This window comes from Ctenopharyngodon idella, chromosome 17 (genome assembly GCF_019924925.1).
Source record: "Ctenopharyngodon idella isolate HZGC_01 chromosome 17, HZGC01, whole genome shotgun sequence".
Classification (NCBI taxonomy): Eukaryota; Metazoa; Chordata; class Actinopteri; order Cypriniformes; family Xenocyprididae; genus Ctenopharyngodon; species Ctenopharyngodon idella.
Genome location: NC_067236.1, coordinates 21,112,455 through 21,134,413, shown reverse-complemented (window position 1 = coordinate 21,134,413; position 21,959 = coordinate 21,112,455). Strand labels below are relative to the sequence as shown.

General features: G+C 37.1%; 1 protein-coding gene across 2 annotated transcripts in view; it reads right to left on the bottom strand.

The window, feature by feature from the left end:
- Nucleotides 1–21,959, bottom strand: part of crim1 (cysteine rich transmembrane BMP regulator 1 (chordin-like)) — a 144,557-nt gene that overhangs the window by 104,932 nt on the left and 17,666 nt on the right. For both annotated transcript variants that reach the window (XM_051867055.1, XM_051867053.1), the window contains exon 2: nucleotides 21,731–21,904. In XM_051867055.1, the coding sequence (XP_051723015.1) occupies nucleotides 21,731–21,904 (174 nt within the window). The remainder of the gene's footprint in view (nucleotides 1–21,730; nucleotides 21,905–21,959) is intronic.

The following is a 21,959-nucleotide window of genomic DNA, read 5'->3' as shown; positions in this document are numbered from 1 at the left end:
ACTTGCTCGTGCAACTTATTCACTTCTCTTTACTCAATCACTGTTTATAATATCAAAGAATACTGAACGCACAGCTCCCCTGTGAGTACAACTATAAGAAACATCACAGATATACTATATGTTATTGTAAGAATGTGAAACAGCATATGACTGGCTAGACACATGCATAAATAGAAATACATAAGAGATCTTCATCATGAATGGATTCTTTTCACTTTTGTTCCCGCTCTGAGTAGAACCGGATGGGTTACACATTGCTATGTGGTGTTCTAAGTATTGTAATGTGTGGCTATGCAGTTGCTAATGTGTTATGGGGTGGTTGAGTCAAAAGAGCCCAACCCAAAGTCTCTAGAGTTGTGTACACACTGTGAAGCTTAGGAGTGACAACCGATTTTAAATACTGAGTGAATCTGCTAAATTGTCGTTGCAAGTGTGACTGGAAAACACACCCAAAATGGAGTCAATACCAAAACGACTTTGCCAACTATAGGAATGTTTCGTGTTTTGTGGTTGTAAATAAGAAACATGGATGCCAAAAGTTGAACCCCTTCTGCTTTTAGTTAAACTTTATAGTAATTCAGTTGTTACAACCTAAATTTATCAGGAGCAAATTAGGTTTTAGATACTATTCTCAGTCACTCAAGTTGAAGCACTAAAATGACTATAATAAAACTAAAACTGAAATATAAATAAATTAAAACTTTATTTGGATTATTTAACTATTTGGGGGAAAAAGCACTTAAAATTAAAAAAAAAAAAAAAAAAAAACTAAAAATAATCCAATCCAAATTATTAATAAAACTGTAACAACATACAAATAATACTAAAATGACACTTTCCCCTCCATCTGTAATGGTTACGTTTACTTCTATGGACTCTTATTTTGATATTCTGTTCCTGTTTCCCTGCTTTGTTTAGTTTCGGTTTTCTTGGTCTCTGATCATGTACCTGTTTGCTTCTGTGGTTACTTATAATTATTATCATCAGCTGTATCTCATTTAGTTCCTTGTTATCCCCTGCATATGCTCCCTGTTCAGTTCAGTCCTTTGTCGGTTATTGTGTTTAAGTTACTCGTGTTGTTTACTAGTGTTCTCCTGTATCGTTCTCTGTGCTCATTAAAGACTTTGTTTGTTATCTCAGCATCCGCGTTTGGACTTTTTGGTACACATACACGTGACACCATCGATGTAAATCTATTTTTTTCTTTTCCAAAGTCCTAAGCCGGAATGCAGAAAGAAGCCAAGCCACCATATCTGAAGTATCATTCAAGCACAAACAGTGTGCCAAAATGAATTACTTATGGTTAAGAATTAGTTCAAATACATAACCCCAAAAATGAGCAATATTAATAACAATGCCTGTGTTACCAACCACTGCAAATTACATCTACCCAAATGATAGTCTTGCTACTGACCAAATTGCTACACACTACATACGAGGCTGTTCTACTCTTGAAAAGCTCTCTCAATAATTATGGAGAAGATTGAAGCTGCTCCTCAACTGGCATTCACACCTTGGCAATGAGCAAATGATGCAATATCAGATTGATTTTGTAGTAATGAAAAAAAAAAAAAGGATCACCAGTGGAAGATGTTTGAATAAATCATCTGCTGAGAAAAACTCCATTGTCCGTCCAGTAGGTTTCAGTCGCATTTCCAGTGGGACCACATGGAAGCAGTTGAATTATTATGTAAATGCAGTGATCATACCTATATTTCTTGTTTATATGTCACACAAACACACAAAATGTACAGAGAGGAGCCCAGGAGAATTATGCTGTGGAACAGCATCTCTTCAGCTGTGATCTTGCCTATTGAATTTACTGTTTCAATCTGCTGCGACTCTCAGTTGTCACAAACCTTCCTGTCAAGAGCAAACCGGTCACACGTGACGACAGCGCAGCACTATGGGAATTCATTGTGCTTCTGGCTGGGGCTACTCTCTGCTTTAATGTCCTATATTTCCTCAATGCTCTGCTTGTTCAATGAAATCCATTCCCAAATTGAACACTACCTCAAATACAGACAGACGTCAACATAAATAAAAAAAAAGTCCTTCATGAGGTGGCCGTGGTTTAGAAACAGCAGTTTCAAACTTTGATTTAAACCACCTTTAACTCAAATTCAGCAAATTGAAGGTAGCACTGGTGTAATATTTACTGGTTTTACACAAAAAATAAAATTCTGTCCTGCAAACATGAAATTATCAGTGTGTTTGGCAGATTGTAGTGCTGTGCTGAAAGGGTGATTACAGAGAGGGCAGGTGGGAAGTCATAATGATCATGTTGAATTAAAGGGTTAGTTCACCCAAAAATGAAAATTCTGCCGTTAATTACTCACCTTCATGTCGTTCCAAACGAGTAAGACTTTTGTTCATCTTTGGAACACAAATGAAGATCTTTCTGATGAAATCTGAGAGCTTTCTGTCCCTCCATAGACAGCTAAGCAACTGACACTTCGACGCTTGAAGAGATCGTAAAACTAATCCATATGAATTGAGCAGTTTAGTCCAAATTGTCTGAAGAGACTCAATTGATTTATATGATGAACAGATTGAATTTCATTGTTAATGAAATTCATCAGACTCATCAGACTAGTATTTTGGTGACACTGAATTCAGATTTACCACCTTCTAAACAATCTCAAACAGAAAGAAAGCAACAAAGAACCAGACAAACTGATTGTTCAATTTACAGATGGTTGGTCAGATGGCCAAGTGGGCAGTTCTTGGCCAGAATAGGCTACAGAGTGGACCAGATTTTAGGCCAACACTCAAAAGTCTGGCTCTGTCAGACTAGACCTTTCCAAATTTTAGGATTGGGCTTTCATCCATTGTCTCATCTGAAGCTCACTCCTTCTTGTGATGGTGCCTGTGGAGTTCTGATCTGGAGGTACAGGGTGCGATTGGCCACGTGTCCTTTCAACCTGTGCCTTTACAGCTTCAGCATTAGCCTTGACGGGCTTTGACGTCCCACATTAATCCACCCACTTCCTGTCACAAATGTGTTATAAATGAAGGACACCGGTGGCAGAACGTAGGGAAGAATTCATTTTTCCATTTGTGTTCTTTCTGCTGGCAGGGCAGATGGAAGGGTGATGGATGTGTCCATGTGAGGTCTGGGATGGTAAGGAGCAAATGCAAGAGCATGCCGAGCCAGCGTGTACCGCCCCATGTCATCAAAAACCCGCCAGCCGCACAGCATGCATACATCAACGGGAACCGACATGGCGGAAAGAAGGAGTGAGCTGACAAGCAGATAAGCGTGGCACTGACAGGTCTATCTATCACGTCTTTATTCGTCATGTTAAGGTTTGTTTTTTTCAAATAACTGGACATCTGTGCATTCATATATTTTTTTCCTGAGGCTTTTCTTTTCCTTTGAGAACTGAATATTACAGAAACAGTTCACAATTCAACAGTTAAAAAAAAGAGAAAAAAAAAGTACTGTCAAACTTGATGTATAAAAATGTGTCAAGCCAGGTTTGATGTCATGCTAAAATCACTGGTTCTCACGCATCTCACAATCAAATGCACATTGACAAACTGCAATATATACATATGCTAATGAGATTTGAACGGACAAGATGTTTAGAGAAAAATATCAAAGAAGATGTATATTTAATGTCATATCTACACTTCCAACACACTCGTTCACAATACAACATGTTTGACAAGAAAAACAGCAATAGTAAGATGGATGGATGGATGGATGGATGGATGGGTGGATGGATGGATGGATGGATGGATATGGAGATGGATGATATATGGATGGATGGATGTGGAGATGGATATGGATGGATGGATGGATGGATGGATGTGGGTTATGGAGATGGATGGATGGATGGGTAGATAGATGGATATGGAGATGGATGGATGGATGGATGGGTAGATGGATATGGAGATGGATGGATGGATGATATGGAGATGGATGGAGATGGATATGAAGATGGATGGATGGATGGATGTGGAGATGGATGGATGGATGGATGGATTGATTGATTGATAGATGGATGGATGGATGGTGGGTTATGGAGATGGATGGATGGATGGGGATGGATGCGTGGGTGGGTGGGTGGATAGATGATATGGATGGATGGATGGACGAATGGGTAGATGGATATGGAGATGGATGGATGATATGGAGATAGATGGAGATGGGGATGGATGGATATGAAGATGGATGGATGGGTGGATGGGTGGATGGGTGGATGGGTGGATGGATGGATGGATGTGGAGATGGATGGATGGATGGATGGATATGGAGATGGATGGATGGATTGATGGATGGATGGATGGATGGATGGATGGTGGGTTATGGAGATGGATGGATGGATGGGGATGGATGCGTGGGTGGGTGGGTGGATAGATGGATATGGATGGATGGATGGATATGGATGGATGGATGGATGGATGGATATTCAGGCCCTGGATATGGAGATGGATGGATGGATGGTGGGTTATGGAGATAGATGGATGGATGGATGGATGGATGGATGGATGGATGGATATGGAGATGGATGGATGGGTGGATGGATAGATGGATATGGATATGGATATGGGGATGGATGGAGATGGAGACTGATGGATGGATGGATGGATGGATGGATGGATGGATGAATGGATGGATGGAGATGGAGATGGAGATGGGGATGGATAACATAATAAACATTAAATCGTAATCACAATTTTTATCAGAAAAATCACAATTAGACTAATAAATAAAAATATATCTAGACTTTTGGAGCTCGACAACCACTGATGAATGGAAAAAAGCAGCACCAACATTAAAAAAAATCTCCATTTGTGTTCTACAGAAGAAAGTCATGTAGTTTGTGATGAAGATGAGTAAATAATGACCACATTTTTATTTCTTAAAATCTGGCATATGGAGACACAAATTCTAGATTCTGAGCAGATAAAACAATAAACAGACACCTCAGCTGTCATACTGGCAGTTTAATTCAAAGACATAACATCCAGCTGTTTAACAGAGCCTTTTGACATTTTCTCTTTGTGACAAAAGCGATAAAATGAAACAGAATTACATTTGACATTTCAATTCAAAGTATCTGATGTGTTTCTTTTGTGCCTTAATCTGGTGCAAAGGAATGGTAGCCATTTTGCATTTCCCTTGGAGACCAGTGGTTAAGTGGAAGGATAAGGATCACAAAAAAGGCTCCTTACAATTCAAAATAACATCTCTAGGATAAATGAGACTCTTAGAGCGCTCGTATTTCACCTGTTACAAGGAGTATTTGAGATGGATACTATGCCAGTTGGGGGAGAAAAAAAAAAAGTCTCTCAGCAGTCGATCTCATTAATGTACAAGCTTTGCAGAGACAGATAAATCTGCAGTTAGCTATGTGGCATTTCTAGCATTTGTGCCTGTCTTGAAGTGAATCAATATTGTTGACCTTTACTGATGGCAGTCATATTGAAAGCCGAGCCATCATTTGCCTGAAAACACACAGACAGAAGTATTGAAGTATTGAAAGAGACAAGGAGACTATTTTCCCATGGGGTGTATGTACAGTAGTTTGGAGCAGTACTAGGGCTTTAGGCAGCGGCTCTTTTCCAAATTCTCAAAGGGTCTTAAATTCAATACAGTTGTCAATTACTCGCTGCTTCAATTGTATGTGCTAGGTGGAGGAGATACCAGTTATACTGTGATAAACCAGCAGACGTTTGTTAAGTGTTCAACATTTTTGAGTATGATCATTGGAATATATACACATACATATGTATATATATATATATATATATATATATATATATCCTTTCTGAATTTTTTAAAATAACTTCTCATTTCTTTAAAATAATTTCTCATGTAAGCTTATATCACCCGGCTCTACTGTGGCCAGTAGATTTAATTAAGGGTCCAGCCTTGCATGATAATGGGATGGAGCTTATTATGGAGTGAAGGTCTCACTTCCCTATTCCTAATACCGTCACCAATTCTCCCAACAGCAGGGCATTCTCTCATACGCCTACAGTGACATTCCTTCATCAGACTGTTCAGCCTTTCCAGGCTCAAGAGTAGCCTCAAGTCCAATACTAATATACTGCGAGGGATGTGTGTCTGTGTGTAAAGAGGCAATGAGGCAAGAGAGGACAGAGAGTGAGAGATGTATTCAGGCACTGAGAGAGAGAGAAGATGATGAAAAGAAGCTCAATTAAAGAAGCTGTGGCATGTTACACATTCCAAACGATAAGTCGAAACATGCTCTCCGGGATAAATCCACAACAAATATTCGGTTACAAAACCAACATAACCATTAGACTGCTAATGCAGCCTTCTTACAGGAACATCATGAATTTTTTTTTTTAAATAATTAGGAAAACCACCTTCTCAGGAGTAGTATCTTTTTAAGGAAGAATTCACTTAAAAATAAAAATTATATCATAATTTATTCCCCATAATGTAATTCCAAACATGTATGACTTTCTTCTGTGGAGCACAAAAACAAGAAATTTTGAAGAACGAACTTACTGCTCTTTACTATTTAACAGAAAGGAGATCCGGATTCTCAAGCTACAAAATTACAAAAAAGTATGATAAACATTAATAAAAGTAGTCTATACATCATGTACAATACATTTCAGAACCAAAACCAATCAAAATTAAATGAATTTTCACATATTTCCACATTTATGTTAAAAAATGGAGCGCCAAGACACCTTGACATCAGTGACTTCAAACCTGTTGTGCCTTGATGTGACATATTTGTTTGCATTCTGCAAAATAACCTCATTTGTGCTTCAAATGTTGTTCCAAAATGTGGCATTGAGATGTTTCAGAAGGACCTCATGCTTGTTTTTCTACTGAATGTGCATCTTGTTCTTAAAAAAACTGGAATAGTTTTATCTCTGTGCCAAGATGGAAACACTGATGCAGGTAAATTACTGCAAGAATAAACTGAGCTTTTAATTCCTGTCTCGTGCTACGTCTAAACGTAGCCTCAAGTGAACCATGTCAAGTTCCTCTCTGCTTCGTCTGAATCAGGGGCCCATTTTCCGTTCAAACATCTTGCTTCCTTCCCTCTTCCAGAATGAGCTCACTGAGACGTAGATATACATAACGTTTCCCCTTTTTTCTTCTCTGCAACACAATTTTGACGCAATGACACAACAAATTCTCTTTCTTAGCCGGACTGCCAGTCAAAACATCACATGACCCACTGGGCCTTTCCGCAATCGGCAAACAATAAGCCCTTGTTTTTGCACATTTCATGTTTTTCCCCCTCACGGTTAGTTTGGTTATGAATTATGCACTCTGAAGAAAAAAAGGTTAATTTTCTCCTTGTAACCCACACACACTTTTGTCAAAACAAGTACACACATTCTCACGGTTTTCTGTGTACACTGTAAACAGGCAGAACTGACCTCTCTGGAGGTCACTCTCTAACAACAATTCAAAGTTCTTTGCCCATCTACCGGTCACCTTTGCTGAAGACCACAAAACAGGCATCATTCTTGAATAGCTGAGAGCGCCAGTGAGCGATAAATATATAAAATGCAAAAAAAGCACATGTTTAGGCAAAAGAGATCAGCATCGTGACTCTGAGAGTGAGACCTGAAATGGTACTTTGAGTCCCGCGGGCCTGTTCAGTAACTTGATTATAAAATATCGTTTATTGGAATTTTTCATCCTCAATTACTTCACAGCAAGGGTGGAAAACATAGTAAACTAAACACAGATTTAAGCCCCATTAGCAAACAATAATTGGCAAAAAATTCAACAGCTTTAAAACATCCTATTAATTCTGACAGTTAATATACAAAGCTAGCAAAACTGTGAACAACTAGAATATTACAATATCAAAATTAGAAAGAACATCAAACAAGAAAGGCACCAAGTGTTCAATTATAACCCAAAAAATTATATTTCAAATAAATGCTGTTCTTTTGAACTTTCAAAGAATCCTGACAAAAAAAATTGTACACAACCGTTTTCAACATTGATAATAATAAGAAATGTTTCTTGAACATCAAATCAGCATATTTGAATGATTTCTGAAGGATCATGTGAGCATAGCAATCATTTTTTTTCACCACTAGGTCGCACTGGTCTGAAACTTCTCAGACTCTTTCAGGGCATTGTGTTGATGACCCATACCGAGTTTTGAAATGATACGTTCATGCATTTGTAAAATACAGCATTTTACTATGTTGTACTGTTTCTAGCCCTAACGGTTCAAAAGTTATCAGCATAAATTTAGGTGCAAGTTTGGACAGTTGGTGGCGCTAGAGGAATTGAGTTAGAGACTCCAAATTTGCTATGGTGACAGTTCAGACTGGCCTCTACCAGTATGTCAAATTTCATAACTTTCCCGAAAGTGGTTCTATGGGCTGCCATAGACTGCCATAGACTTCCAAAGCGGAAGTGGAAGAAGAAGAAGAAGAAGAAGAAGAAGAAGAAGGCCAATGGATACAAAAGGGTGAATTCAGGTTGATTGGGACACTTTTCCTCAGTCATCTCAATGGCAAAAAGTGTCCCAATCAACCTGAATTCACCCTAGGTGCCTACGCACCTTCGGAGCTTGACCCCTAATTATGAATAATTACACTAATGTATTTAAATTTAAGTGGATGTTGGTAAGGGACTAAATTCAGCCGTGCCAAATTCTGATGGAAATAGCCGGCAAGAGTTTAAGAGGTTAATTCTGACAGTTGTTAATATACAAAGCTAGCAGAACTATGTAAAACGAGCCATTTCTATGAAAGAACATTAAACAAGGAAGCATCCAGATGTTTAATTATAGCCCACTGGCAAACAAAATAAAACAAAACAAACAAAAAAAGTCTATTTCAATGGATTTCATGATGCAAACATCCAGAGCAATGGGATCGTTGTATCTTCCGACACTCACAACTTGGCAAAAAGGACAGTGATCTCAAACTCACCGGTATTAGTTTATGAAATGGCACGCATCCTATTTTATTTAAAAATTGTAATTCAAACTACGTTTAGAAAATGAATCCTGTTGGAATAGTATTTATGCCAAGATTCAACACTGCTTGTAATGATCGGGAAGCTAAATATTCGAAACCATCAAAAGTTGGCAGCGATAATGAATTATTTACTATAATCTAGTAATCCTCATAAATTTAACAGAAGCTGAGAAAAGACGGTAACTAATGTAGAACATTTTTCAGTACTTTGACCATTTGAAAAAGCACAGTTTCTGTATTTTTGATCATTTGATGAACTGTCAGAATAATTGATAAAGCACTCAAAATGAATTGTTGTTTGAAGCCTTGAGTGTTTCATCTGTTATATCCACTCAGATACAAGACAGATTCCTCTTTCCTGCCAATTTGACAATGCAACCTCTTCCCCAAAGCAACAATCAGAGTGTCTCTGTAAAATGGCAGATATAGAAATCTTTCTGTTATATTGACATGGTTGCTCTGTCCCACATATACATTTTCCTCACACCATCTGATCAAATGCTCAAAATACACAGAGCGAGCAAAAAGCACTCAAGGAGCACGCTGTGAGCCACTGTGAGAGAGAGAGAAAAAAAGTTCCTTAAAGGTTCTGTTATCTTTACCAATTTAAAGGACAAACGAGTGGCACGCTTCGACGGGCCGCAGTGTGATTCATCTTTATCAGCGAACCACACCAAACCCTCAGACCAAGCATCTACTGCCAGACACCACAGGGACACCAGAATGTCAACAATTGACTTACAAACAAAACGCCTCACTTCCCTTTAAAATATCATCACATCTGCCATTTCAAGTCCATAGCCGTTGCATCCCACCTCAGCACTGAGTAATTGTTGGCCTGAGGCTGAAATCACGAGGAAATAAGCTTATCACAAACGCAGCAGTTTTAAAGCTCTTACAGGAAATGAAAGAAACTGACCAAAGTAAATATATTATCTGTAAAGGAAGCGATGAGTGTCGGTCTAAATGTCAAACTTTTAAAAGTGCAGTTCGAGGTGCACATAATTCATCCTTTTCTGTTGAGGAAAGTTTAAGATTTTTCATCTTCGATGCTGTGTGGCATTAAAGCGATGAGCTACAAGAGGCCATGAGTTCTTAGTCTCCGTATACTTGAAAAATAAAAAACATTTCACATTATCAGCAATGTACAATAAAAGACAGCAATGTTCAATACAATGACAAGTATGTGATTTACCTGGATTTCTGCATAAACTGGTCATAAATATAAGTAAGTCTGACTGTAGTTGAGGTCCATTTCCAAAAAAAAGGTCATTTAAACATTATTTCTTATAAAACACTCAACATTTGATTCCACTTAGGTCTGTTGTGGGACTCTATAAACACAGTCATATGCCCACATCATAATATCGTAGTGATACGGGAGTGAGCTACTTGCCTCCATGTGGACCCCTAGGGGCCCCTGCCATATTTTGGCACAAAAATATCACAGAGACATGAGGATGGACTCTTTTTACTTGTGGCAGTGTATGTAGCTCCAACATGACGCCAGAAAAAAATCTTCAGAAAATGGATCTAGAAACTTTCATTAAAAATGTACATAGCTATTTTTTTATTGCAGATATAGTTTGTTGGCCTAACTGTAAACCATTTAAGGTGAGATCACATTAGCAAAATTTTGGTAAGAAAGCTCCATTGTGTCAACAGTGCAAATGCTGCATGACCGACTTGAACCCCATGTGTAATCTGCATGGGGAAATCTTTTACAAGGAATTCCTAATCACCTGGATTCCTAGTGAACTTGATTTTTTCTCCAGAAATACATTGCTGAACAACGGTGAATGTGATCACACCTTTAGTTACCAAGCAATGTAGAAAATGGTGTGCTAATAGACAGATGTTTGCTTTATCTACATTTACAATGACTGAGTGTTGCTCATCCAATCAGAAACTAGATTTGGAGATCTGTTTTATAATGTGTTTTTTTTTTCTACAGTTAGGTCTGAATTAAACAGCTTTAACTTGCTCTGTTCCCCACACATTATATTAAGTAATGAAATTTGAAATTAATTTGATAGGCTTTCATACCGAACGCTTACGCTCCTAACAAGTGCCACTTTTGTTAAGCTCTAGCTGTGCACACTGCCCCATGAAATCCATCATTGAGAAATAGCAGCACTTTTAATCAGCTGAGATGAACCAGGCTGGTGGACCCATGTCAACATCTGACCTGTCCTACATGTGTCAGAGGCTTGAAATCTTCCACACCAGTAGAGCTGTCAATACAATGAACGTAGAGAGCAGAGTAATATCCGCTGGGGACTGACTGTGTGGATGGTAATAGATTAATTATTGAAATAAGGCCACTGTGCTAATGGTCATTTCAGATAATGTAATTCGATTGTCATTGTTCCAACCACAAAGGGCACACTGGCCCTTTTTTGCGAATGTAGAGGAATGTAGTTTACTGTGCTTCACCAAAGCTCTGACTGAGTCACAACCAGGGCTTGACATTAAAGGATTAGTTCATTTCAGAATTAAAATTTCCTGATAATTTAATCACCCCCATGTCATCCAAGATGTTCATGTCTTTCTTTCTTCAGTCGAAAAGAAAATAAGGTTTTTGAGGAAAACATTCCAGGATTTTTCTCATATAGTGGACTTCAGCAGTTACCAACGGGTTGAAGGTCCAAATGTCAGTTTCAGTGCAGCTTCAAAGGGCTCTACATGATCCCAGACAAGGAATAAGGGTCTTATCTAGTGAAACGATTGGTAATTTTCTAAAAAGAAATTTAATTTATTCAGTTTTTAACCACAAATGCTCATCTTGCACTGCTCTGCGATGCGTAGGCGGAAGTACTGCGGTAGGGTGAAAAACTCCATCTCATTTTCTCCCCCAACTTCAAAATCGTCCGACATCATTGTTTTACCTTTTTTTGTAAAGGCCATTTGACTTTGTCTTTGCACGTTCGCTTTGTAAACACTGGATCGGTACTTCCGCCTACATCAAGCGTGACCTTTCCAACGTGATTACGCAATGCATGGTGTATCCTAGAGCTAGTGCAAGATGAGCATTTGTGGTTAAAAAGTATATATATTTAGAAAATGGCCGATCGTTTCGCTAGATAAGACCCTTATTCTTCGTCTGCCATCGTGTAGAGCCCTTCGGACCTTCATGTAGAGCCCTGCAATTTGGAGAAAATATGGAGAAAAATCCTGGAATGTTTTCCTCAAAAACCTTTATTTCTTTTTGACTGAAGAAAGAAAGAAAGACATAAATATCTTGACATGGGGGTGAGTAAATTATCAGGAAATCTGAAGTTCACTGAAGTGAACTAATCCTTTAACTTTTTTTGCTCACCAGCCACTGTGGCTAGTGGTTTTTTCAAAGCATTTTCACTGGCCACAATTTTGACATCAATATCATGGGGAAAAACTGCCATATAGATATTAATAATATTATCTCATAATTTGGCAGCAGGTTTATTAGGCTGCTGTCACTTTAAGACCTGACACACAGATCCATTATACTGTTACACATGCATTTTCTTTCTCAACTGTTTACGTTCACTTAAAACAACTGACTGTGTTTACATGAATACTTGCAAAGACCGGCATTTTGACATTATTTTGTGTGTATTTGACTGTTTAAGCACAATTAGAAGCAAAAAATAACTCAATTTAGTACTGAAAGGCGGCTTTATGTGCACGCACTTTGGATGTGAGCACAAAGTCTGCGGAAATGAGTAAAATTTTGTGCAATACGCACAATCCCGCGTTGAAATTCATGCCCTGTAACAACAACAATATTCATCCGGATCAAATGAAACGAGTGACTGAGGGGAGACGGGTTTGTGTGTCAACTCACTGTCAGAGAGATGAGAGAGCGAGAAAGAGTGAGAAAATGAGTATTGGGAGCATTTCTGATATTTCAGTATCGATATGTATTGGAAAATCGATATTTTTGACAGGACTACACTGTATTTAGTTTATTATTTTAGATGCCTTTTTAAAAGACTCTTGAAAAAAATGTATATATTATATATAAAATTGAAAATGCTGTGAAAATGACCAGTGAAAATGCTTAGTGGCTAGTAACTTTGGAAAACCACTAAAAGTTAATGTCAAGCCCTGCCTACAATCCATTGTAGAAAATAAAACTTGCAAATGTATTTGATCATTTGTAAACAATGAAGCAGCTCGACTCATTTTATTCTGCAAATCCAATTACTGTTTAGTATCTGCGCCCCAATACCGATGAAATCTAGAAACAATGCTAAAATGTCATGTGGTGTAACCATCAAGTAAAATGTAAGATATATTTTCTTATACTTTGAATTCATGTGAAACATCAAAAAATTTTAATTAGATTTTTAGTTTTTAATTATATATACAGTCAATTATACGGTCAATTATTTATTTATTCTTCATATTGCCCATGAGTAGTCAGTAAATGGTGACAGTGTTGCAAAATACCTTGCAATCAATTAATCAATTGTAAGTCGAGGTCTAAGTCTTTTAAAGCTCCTTACACTGCGACCGGGGGATAAGATGTCACGGTCACCAGCGAGGCCAGCTAACATGTCACTAAACTCCCATACAAGATTTATTTACAAGGTAAATGAAAAAGATTTGATTTTAAAGGCGATAAGCTCTAAAGGAAGTTCTACCGACAGGTCTCTGGCAGAAAACTGCACATGGCAAAGGTGACAGAATCAATGGTATTAACGCCTCTAATTTTCCGCCTCAGGAGAAGGAAAGGAAACTACTCATGTCGTGCAGTAGAGCTGACCCTGTAGATGTGACAGGGCCGCATCCAATTAACACCTGTTTGTGATGTTGTGGCGCTCTGGTTCTCACGACGCCTAGCATGTCCAGACGCCCGGACAGATTGATGTGAGCGAGTTTCGAAATCCGCATCGCCTCTAAATCTTGGCTCCAGTGAAGAGGAAGAACACATTCGTGCTGAACAGACAGTTGTCCTCAAACATTTACCACTGCCAAAGTCAGGGGAGGATAAAATAACACGTAGCAAGAATGCTGTGGATATTTTTGCAGACCTTTGAAAAACCACAGAGATTAATTACACTCGGCCCCCATAAATAATTAATTAATGCCCACAGCAAAAAAAAGTGAAAAAAAAATAAAAAAAAATAAATAAATAATATATATATATATATATATATATATATATATATATATATATATATATATATATATATATATATGTATAAGAAATTAAGCTGTGCATTAATTAGTGTGCTGCTGACAGCTTGCTGTGCTTTCAGACAACTGGAATGAGCAAAACCCTCCCAGAAAAGTTTATTTCAATTAAAAATTAAATTCAGCCCTCTTAAAGCACCATCACTACAGACATACACATTTACACAGACATTTCTTGCCACAAGCTGCACTTTTAAAATGATGTGCCAAGTTTAAAACAGTGTTTTTCAATCTAAAAATATGCATGAGAAACCTGTGCTTTCGGTTTCATTCCATTGTGTCCCGTCCGTCTGCTTTTGAAGATCGTGTCTGCTGTAAAAGCATCCAATTGATGTCAGGTGAACCTGAAATCAGCTAAATTATACATGGCTTGCTTTCTTATATTATATATATATATATATATATATATATATATATATATATTTTAAAGGTTCAGAAGGATAAATACGTTTATTTATTTATTTTTTTAACAAATTTTGCATTTGGCCATTAGGTTTGGGAGCATAAAATACAATAGCACATCTTCAGTAGCCAAAATGGCGTTAGAGTAAGCTTGATTTATCTCCTTGAATCTTTGATTGATTCAAAACTATATTTGCATCATTAAATATTCACAGAAGTCCTTGCATTGCATAGGTATAATAATTTTATATACAATAATTTAATATTATTTTGATGCATTGTTATATTGGTGCATAGAAATCAAAATGGTTAAATATCATTCTTCCTTATGAAAATTCTTTGATTATTTTTAACTTGATTTTACATTTTTTCAGAGTCAGTGCATCAGTATTGTGATGCATTTTGAATATGGTCCAAAGGCAGAAAAATATTTTAATATTTTTTTTTGTCAAATTACCCAGGCCTAGTCATCTTTAGAACTGAATACAGTTTTTTAAACTAGTAGCAGTTTGTTCACGGCGCACACACCCTCACACATGGAGCTCTGCCCATGTTCCACATCAAACGCTCGAATGCCTTTGCGTTTGCCTCTACGGGACAACAGGGAAAGTCAAAGTACAGTACTTTCAGGCATTCCGTTCTTGGGTTTGGCCGACCCCCCATGCTCTCTTTGAAAACAGGACATTGTTAAAACAGAAACATGTTGCTTTTGGCATGAGAGGCTGCTCTCTCCCTGCATACAACGGGGCCTGCAATTAGCATGGCCGGCTCCCCAGAACAAATATTCTCCACTGTAATCCTGCCAGGGCAGCAGAGACACAGCTCGACTGCAAGAATGCTTGGCATTTCCTTTAATGTGCTTTGGCTGAGTTGGGTCAGAGAAAACCAACAGTAAAAGCAGAACAGTCCCACACAACAAAACTTCCTGTTCACACTCACTTTCTCCCTCGAACATGCACGCTTTTCCCATAAAAAGAAAAAGATATTTCCACCCCCTCATTCTTTTTACCTGCTACTGTTACAAGTTTTTCTTTTAATATTATTATATTATATTATATTATATTATATTATATTATATTATATTATATTATAATATATTATATTATATTCACATACACACAAAATAGGCTTTCTATTTCCATATCTGGCAAAATTTCAAGTTATATCTTTTCAAGCGACGGTTTCTAAAAGTAGTGCATTCATCCACTTACCAAATTACTGCAACCTCTAGGTCAAGGGGTCTAAACTGGATTTGTGGAAGACTACCATTCACCTCCATGTTAATTTCAAACACAGGCTCTCTCTAAAAGAGCTCCAGCACATTCCCTTACTGCTGTTTAGCCCAGTCATTTCAGGTTGACGGTTAAATTGCCTTGAATAATCTAGACCTAGTCCTCAGAAGTCTCAGTTGATCCAAAGAAGCCTGTATGTTCAAAAGCACTCTACCATTAAAACAGTGTTTGACACAGTGAAACAAAGCCCTTAGACCTTTTTATTCCCATTTGTATTTCCAAACTTTAGTTAGCTTACAAGAGAACATCTGTTTTCTTTTTCAATATATTTTAATATGTGCTGTTTTCGTGCATGTCTCTTTAAATGCAAATGAGCTGCTGCTCCCAACCCCTTTCCACAATCACAGCTCCTGCCTGCATCAAATACTCTGCCAAATACTAACAAGACATCTGCTTGGTTTTGATTATCATCTATGGACCACTTTGGCGCAGACGTGACAGTTACGTCAATTGCAGCTACGCGTGCATAGTGGTGGCAGAAAAATAGCGGTAACAAGTGGAGGAAAATGGGCAAAATCCACAGAATAAGAGAGAAAAAAATTTTTTCTTGTACCTTTGTATGTCAGAACAGGAATGCAAAAAATATAGTCTTCATTTTTATAGAATACCGTCATTGAAGACACCATTTGAAGTTCTGACTTTATAACTCGCAATTGTGAGTTTATATCACAATTCTGAGGGGGAGAAAGTCAGAATTACGGGGCATAAACTTGCAATTCTGAGGAAAAAAAACAGAATAATGAGTATATCTCACAATTATGTTTTTCCTTCTAAGAATTGTGAGATATAAACTAAACTGCGCAATTTATCATGATTAAACCGCACGCGATTTGGCAAAGGCTGCGATTATTTTATGCGCAGCTTGTCAGAGCTGTACAGCTCTGTGATCAGTAGTAAATGCTTTTCCATCTGAAAGCCAGAGGGCGCTCTTGGGCAGGAACTCTAAATATGCCCTGCTGTAGAAGAAGATAACACTTGTAGCTCAGTAAACAGAAGATTGAAACACTTTGATTGATTAAACATGACTAATAAACACACGACTGCCTTATTCTGTGTAAGAAGAAACATCATCTCACAGAAGGATGCTCAACTGTCGTTATGAAGTGAGTTTGGAGTAAAAACATATTATTAAATGTTGTCTTTTGTTGGACAAGATGTTAATAAATGCTTCTCATGTCTGGAAAGATGTTTGACGCGTGTTGCTTTTTCAAATGTACATTATAAGCGACTCAAACTCACAGTGCTTTCAGATGGATTAGCATTTGGAGCCATACTTCATTGACAAGCTGCGCATAAAAAAAATAATCGCAGCCTTTGTGATTTCATAATCGCACTAAGAATCGCATTTAAGTGATAATCACGTTTAAGTTCAATGTTATTTTTCGTATCGTGCGAGAAATCGTGCAGCCCTACTATAAACTCGAAATTAACTTTTATTATTCTTTTTAAATTGTGATAATATTTCATAATATTATTGTTTTTACTGTTTTTTTTTATCAAATATATGCAGCCTTGGTGAGCATAAGAGACGTCTTAAAAAAAACGTAATTATTCCAAATTAAATTGTCTCACAAATTCCAAATTACAATTGTCTGTGATTTGAAGTCCATTCAAAGTCATTTCACTCTGCCATCTTAGCAAAGACCATACAGGTTCAGCTTCTATCCACAGTAGTTGAATGGGGAAAACATGTCATGATTACATTTCAATGACATTTTAAATCAGCAAACAAATCTGACATCAACAGTCTAATACATTTCCATCATTTAGGCCATTCTAGAGTAAATATAAACATAGACGATGCCTTTATCGACTGTCTTAAAATCAGTTTAACAGTTTTTACCCAATTTAAATCCATTCCCATTGTGTAACACACATTTTCTCCCTCAATATGTGCAAAAATATGCCAAGGGGCACACATTCTGTGTGAGCCTACCACATTTGGCCAAAAAATGGAATTCCTCAATATGTCATAGTTTAAGTATTAACTTCTCAAGCAAATGGACATGCCTAATTAAACCTGAGAACATTGAGCAGTGTCTCTGTGCAGTCACCTGACCCTGTATCTGTATAAGATCTGTCTTTTAAGGTTAGTTTTAGTCTTTTAGTCTCACATAGAGTTTATTCTGGCTGAGAACCGCCCACTTAGAAAAGAAAAGAGCATGTAAAGGGACTATCAATAACTCGTTTCCTTTTTACGTGCCATTTACGTGCCGGGTTTACCTAAAATAGATCATACTACAATACTAGATGAGGGCTGATGCGAAGACTAACATCTTTCCATCAGGTCTGGTGACGATTTACTGCTCTGGAATATTTTCTTACCCAGAGAGAATCTACTTAGACATCAAAGGTCAACATATTATTACGGTTTTATTGAGGATGGATTTCCTGTAGTAGCAACGGTAGCAGAGACTAGTATGGATGTCGTTAGGGAACCTTGAAGAGGGCACTGCGACGATATTATCAATCTTCACTGTCCTTTCAGACAGACCCCACTCCTCACTGTTTGGCTAAAGAAATCCAAGAGGTCACCGAGCCTTTCAAAATGGGGCCCGTTCTGATAATATCAATAGCACTTATCTATTCAACGTTCGCCCTTGTGCCTGCCAGCTTCCCGTAAATACAAAACACTCCTTTGTGAGGAAGGACGTTTTTCCATCGGGCTGAACAGGGTGAACGACATCAAGAACAAGCCCATATTTCTGGTGATTCCGATTTGGTCGCAGAGTTGTTTAAATACACTTCTGTCTCTTTCCTTCACCGGCAGCGCAAAGACGGTGGAAGTGGAAGTACAAGACAGAATTTAATCATATTACGGTGACGGCTCTACTTCTGTGTGACAGAAGCAATTGTTTAATGTGAAATCAATGAAATCTCACAATGTCTGCTGACGGTAGACACAAAAGATGGCCAGGTTGATGAATCACGACAGTGATGTTTTTCTTATGCAAATGATAACTGCTGAGCGGATACCATTACAACACTACAAAACATGTGCTTTGGCCCACGCTTCTCACGGCACTGAACGCAAACAGATGTATGAGGAGACTGGAAGAAAAACAACTTTTTGCAACAGCCAGAAAATGCATCATGTTCTCAAGCAACAAAACGTGTATTATGTACGCCAAATAGGTGGGTAGTGTCTGTACACGGTTTATTAAAAATGTATTATTGAACTTAATATATTGCTTTGGGCTAGCATGAGCAAAATAAATGATTTTTTTTTACCCCATACTTGCAGCTGGAAGCTATGGAAGCTTGTTTCCACCACTAAATAAAAAAATTAAAAAGGTAATTGCGACTTTTTATCTCAAAATTCTGACTTTTTTTCCTCAATTGCGTGATATAAAGTCAGAATTGCAAGATATAAAGTCTCAATTCTGACTTTTTTTCTCGCAATTGTGAGTTTTTATCATGCAATTCTGACTTTATGACATGCAATTGTGAGTTATAAAAATGTTAGTCTTTTTCTCTCACAATTGGACATTATAACACACAATTGCAAGTTTATATCTCGCAATTCTGACTTTATATCTCGCAATTCTGACTTTACATCATGCAATTCTGACTATATCACACAATTCTGACTTTATATCTCGCAATTCTGACTTTATATCACACAATTCTGACTTTATAACTTGGAATTTTGACTTTATAACTCGTAATTGCGAGTTTATATCTCACAATTCTGACTTTATAACTCGTATATGAGTCTACTACAGTCTACTAATACTCTAATGAGAGTTGGTTGACATGTAATAGCAAAGTTACTTGTCTAAAGTTTACCATCAAAATAAAGAGTAATCCAACTTTTCAAACATTATGAGTATAATTACACATGATTTGTAATCTAGTACTTTTTTACATTTGCATCACATGACATGCCTCATATGTATGGCTTTCTAACAAAGTAAACTTGCTCGGTAACTCACCTGATACAGGATTTCACTTGCGATGGTTTCCTAGACTGAACCCTTTTAAAACCAGCCAACAGACCAGCTTAACCAAGCTAAGAGAACAGCTAAGACCAGCTTAGAGTGGTTTATATTTATACATAATATTCAACAATTTTATTAATCTGACTGTATTCTGACTGTTTTTTTTTTTTTTTAACCAGGTATTGCTTAGTGTAAGAATTTTCTTCTGCCTGTTTTATTAGCCTGGCACCACTAATAAAACACTGCAAAAGGACAAAGACATCATCAAAATCATAGGTTGACAGCCACTGAAAAAAAAACCAACAAGCTACTCATCAAGAGAATTAAGTGCCTATTAGACAAAACATCTCTAGCATACTGACAACTCTACAAATAGACAAGCAAAACAACATCTCAGACTAGACACAATATCAAAATAAACAAGTGACAACTGCAACAACTCTAAAGCACTAGTCAAAACAACATGACAAGCACCTATTAGTAAAACAAAACAGGGGGTAAACCTTCAAAAATAGCCACTGCCTGCTTCAGGGATGACGAAAAGCACACCTGCCGCAATAAAACAACAAGGCCCTGCACCCGTTGCTAGGACTGTTGTGATAACAAGCATGTATTTTTATGTTTAATTGCCAGTGTGCCACCATCTCAGACTGAACGCACAGGCACGCTGAGAGAATGTGAGCAAGTATCCATTGGGGACTGCATTTTTCAACACAACATTTGCATTCTGATAGCTCTAAAAGGAGTCTTATCAGCCTCTAGTAAATCAGCTTGTTTGTTTGTTTAATCACAGACTTCTGAAAAAAACAACAACTGTTATTTAAGTAAAAAGCCACTAAGAAAAGAGGAAAAAAATACTATTTTGCTACCCCGCCATTACAAAAAAAAAAAAAAAAAAAAAAGGGAACTCTAAAATGTAAAAAAAAAATATATATATATATATATATATATATATATATATACTTTTGCGAAACAAGTATTTGTTTAGTATGGAAGGTTGTTTCAGCCATGAAATAAAAACTAAAAAAAGGTAATTGCGATTTTTTTATCTCACAATTTTGACTTTCTTAGAATTGCAAGATATAGTCAGAATTATGAGTTATAGAGTCAGAATTGAGTGATATAAAGTCAGAATTGTGATATAAAGTCAAAATTGCGTGATATAGCCAGAATTGTGAGTTATAAAGTCAGAATTGCGAGATATAAAGTCAAAATTGCGTGATATAAAGTCCGAATTGAGTGATATAAAGTCAGAATTACATGACATAAAGTCCAAATTGAGTGATATAAAGTCAGAATTATGTGATATAATGTCAGAATTGTGTGATATAAAGTCAGACTTGCAAGTTATAGTCAGAATTGCTTGATTTAAAGTCAGAATTGCAATTTTATGTCACAATTCAGACTTCATAAGACGCAATTGAGAGTTTATATCTCGCACTTCTGAGAAAAAAGTCAGAATTACGAGTTATAAAGTCAGAATTGAGAGATAAAAACTCACAATTGCAAGAATTGTGAGATAAAAAGTTGCAATTACCTTTTTTATTTTTTTATTTATTAGCTTCCATAGATTATGGTTCTTATTTAGGATGAAGTTTTAAAAAAGAACATTTGCACAATAAATAAATAAATAAATAAAATTATTATAGATAATTAAGAAGAATGCATGGAAAAACAACACATTAAATTATCACTTTCTTTAAAAATATCATTGTTTCATGAAATTTGCCCCGCAACAATTGTACAGGGACTTATAATAAAGCCGTTTTAGAGTATGTTCACAAAATCAAGCAATCGAGAGTTCAAGCACATATTTTAAAGATGAAACCCATCAAGGACGTATTAAATAGCATGATGACATTATGACTACTGCAGAAAGACACGCACATGCAGGTACAAGTCTGTTTCACGCTGGAAGTAGACAGAGAGAAAAGATAATGAGAATGAAGAAATAAGAGGTACCTTCAATCTTCTGCAGGGCTGTCTGACAGGCTTCCTGGCTAGCGAACTCAAATGGGTTGTTGCATGTTCGTACACTGTCACATTCACACTTCCCATCAATGATGTTACAGCCTGTAACCAGGTTTTCATTGCATGGCTCAAAGCCCAAGAGCTGGTCGTCATCCCAGTTTTCATCTGAACGAAAATGAAAGAGACACATATCAATGAGGATGCCACAGCAACAGAAATT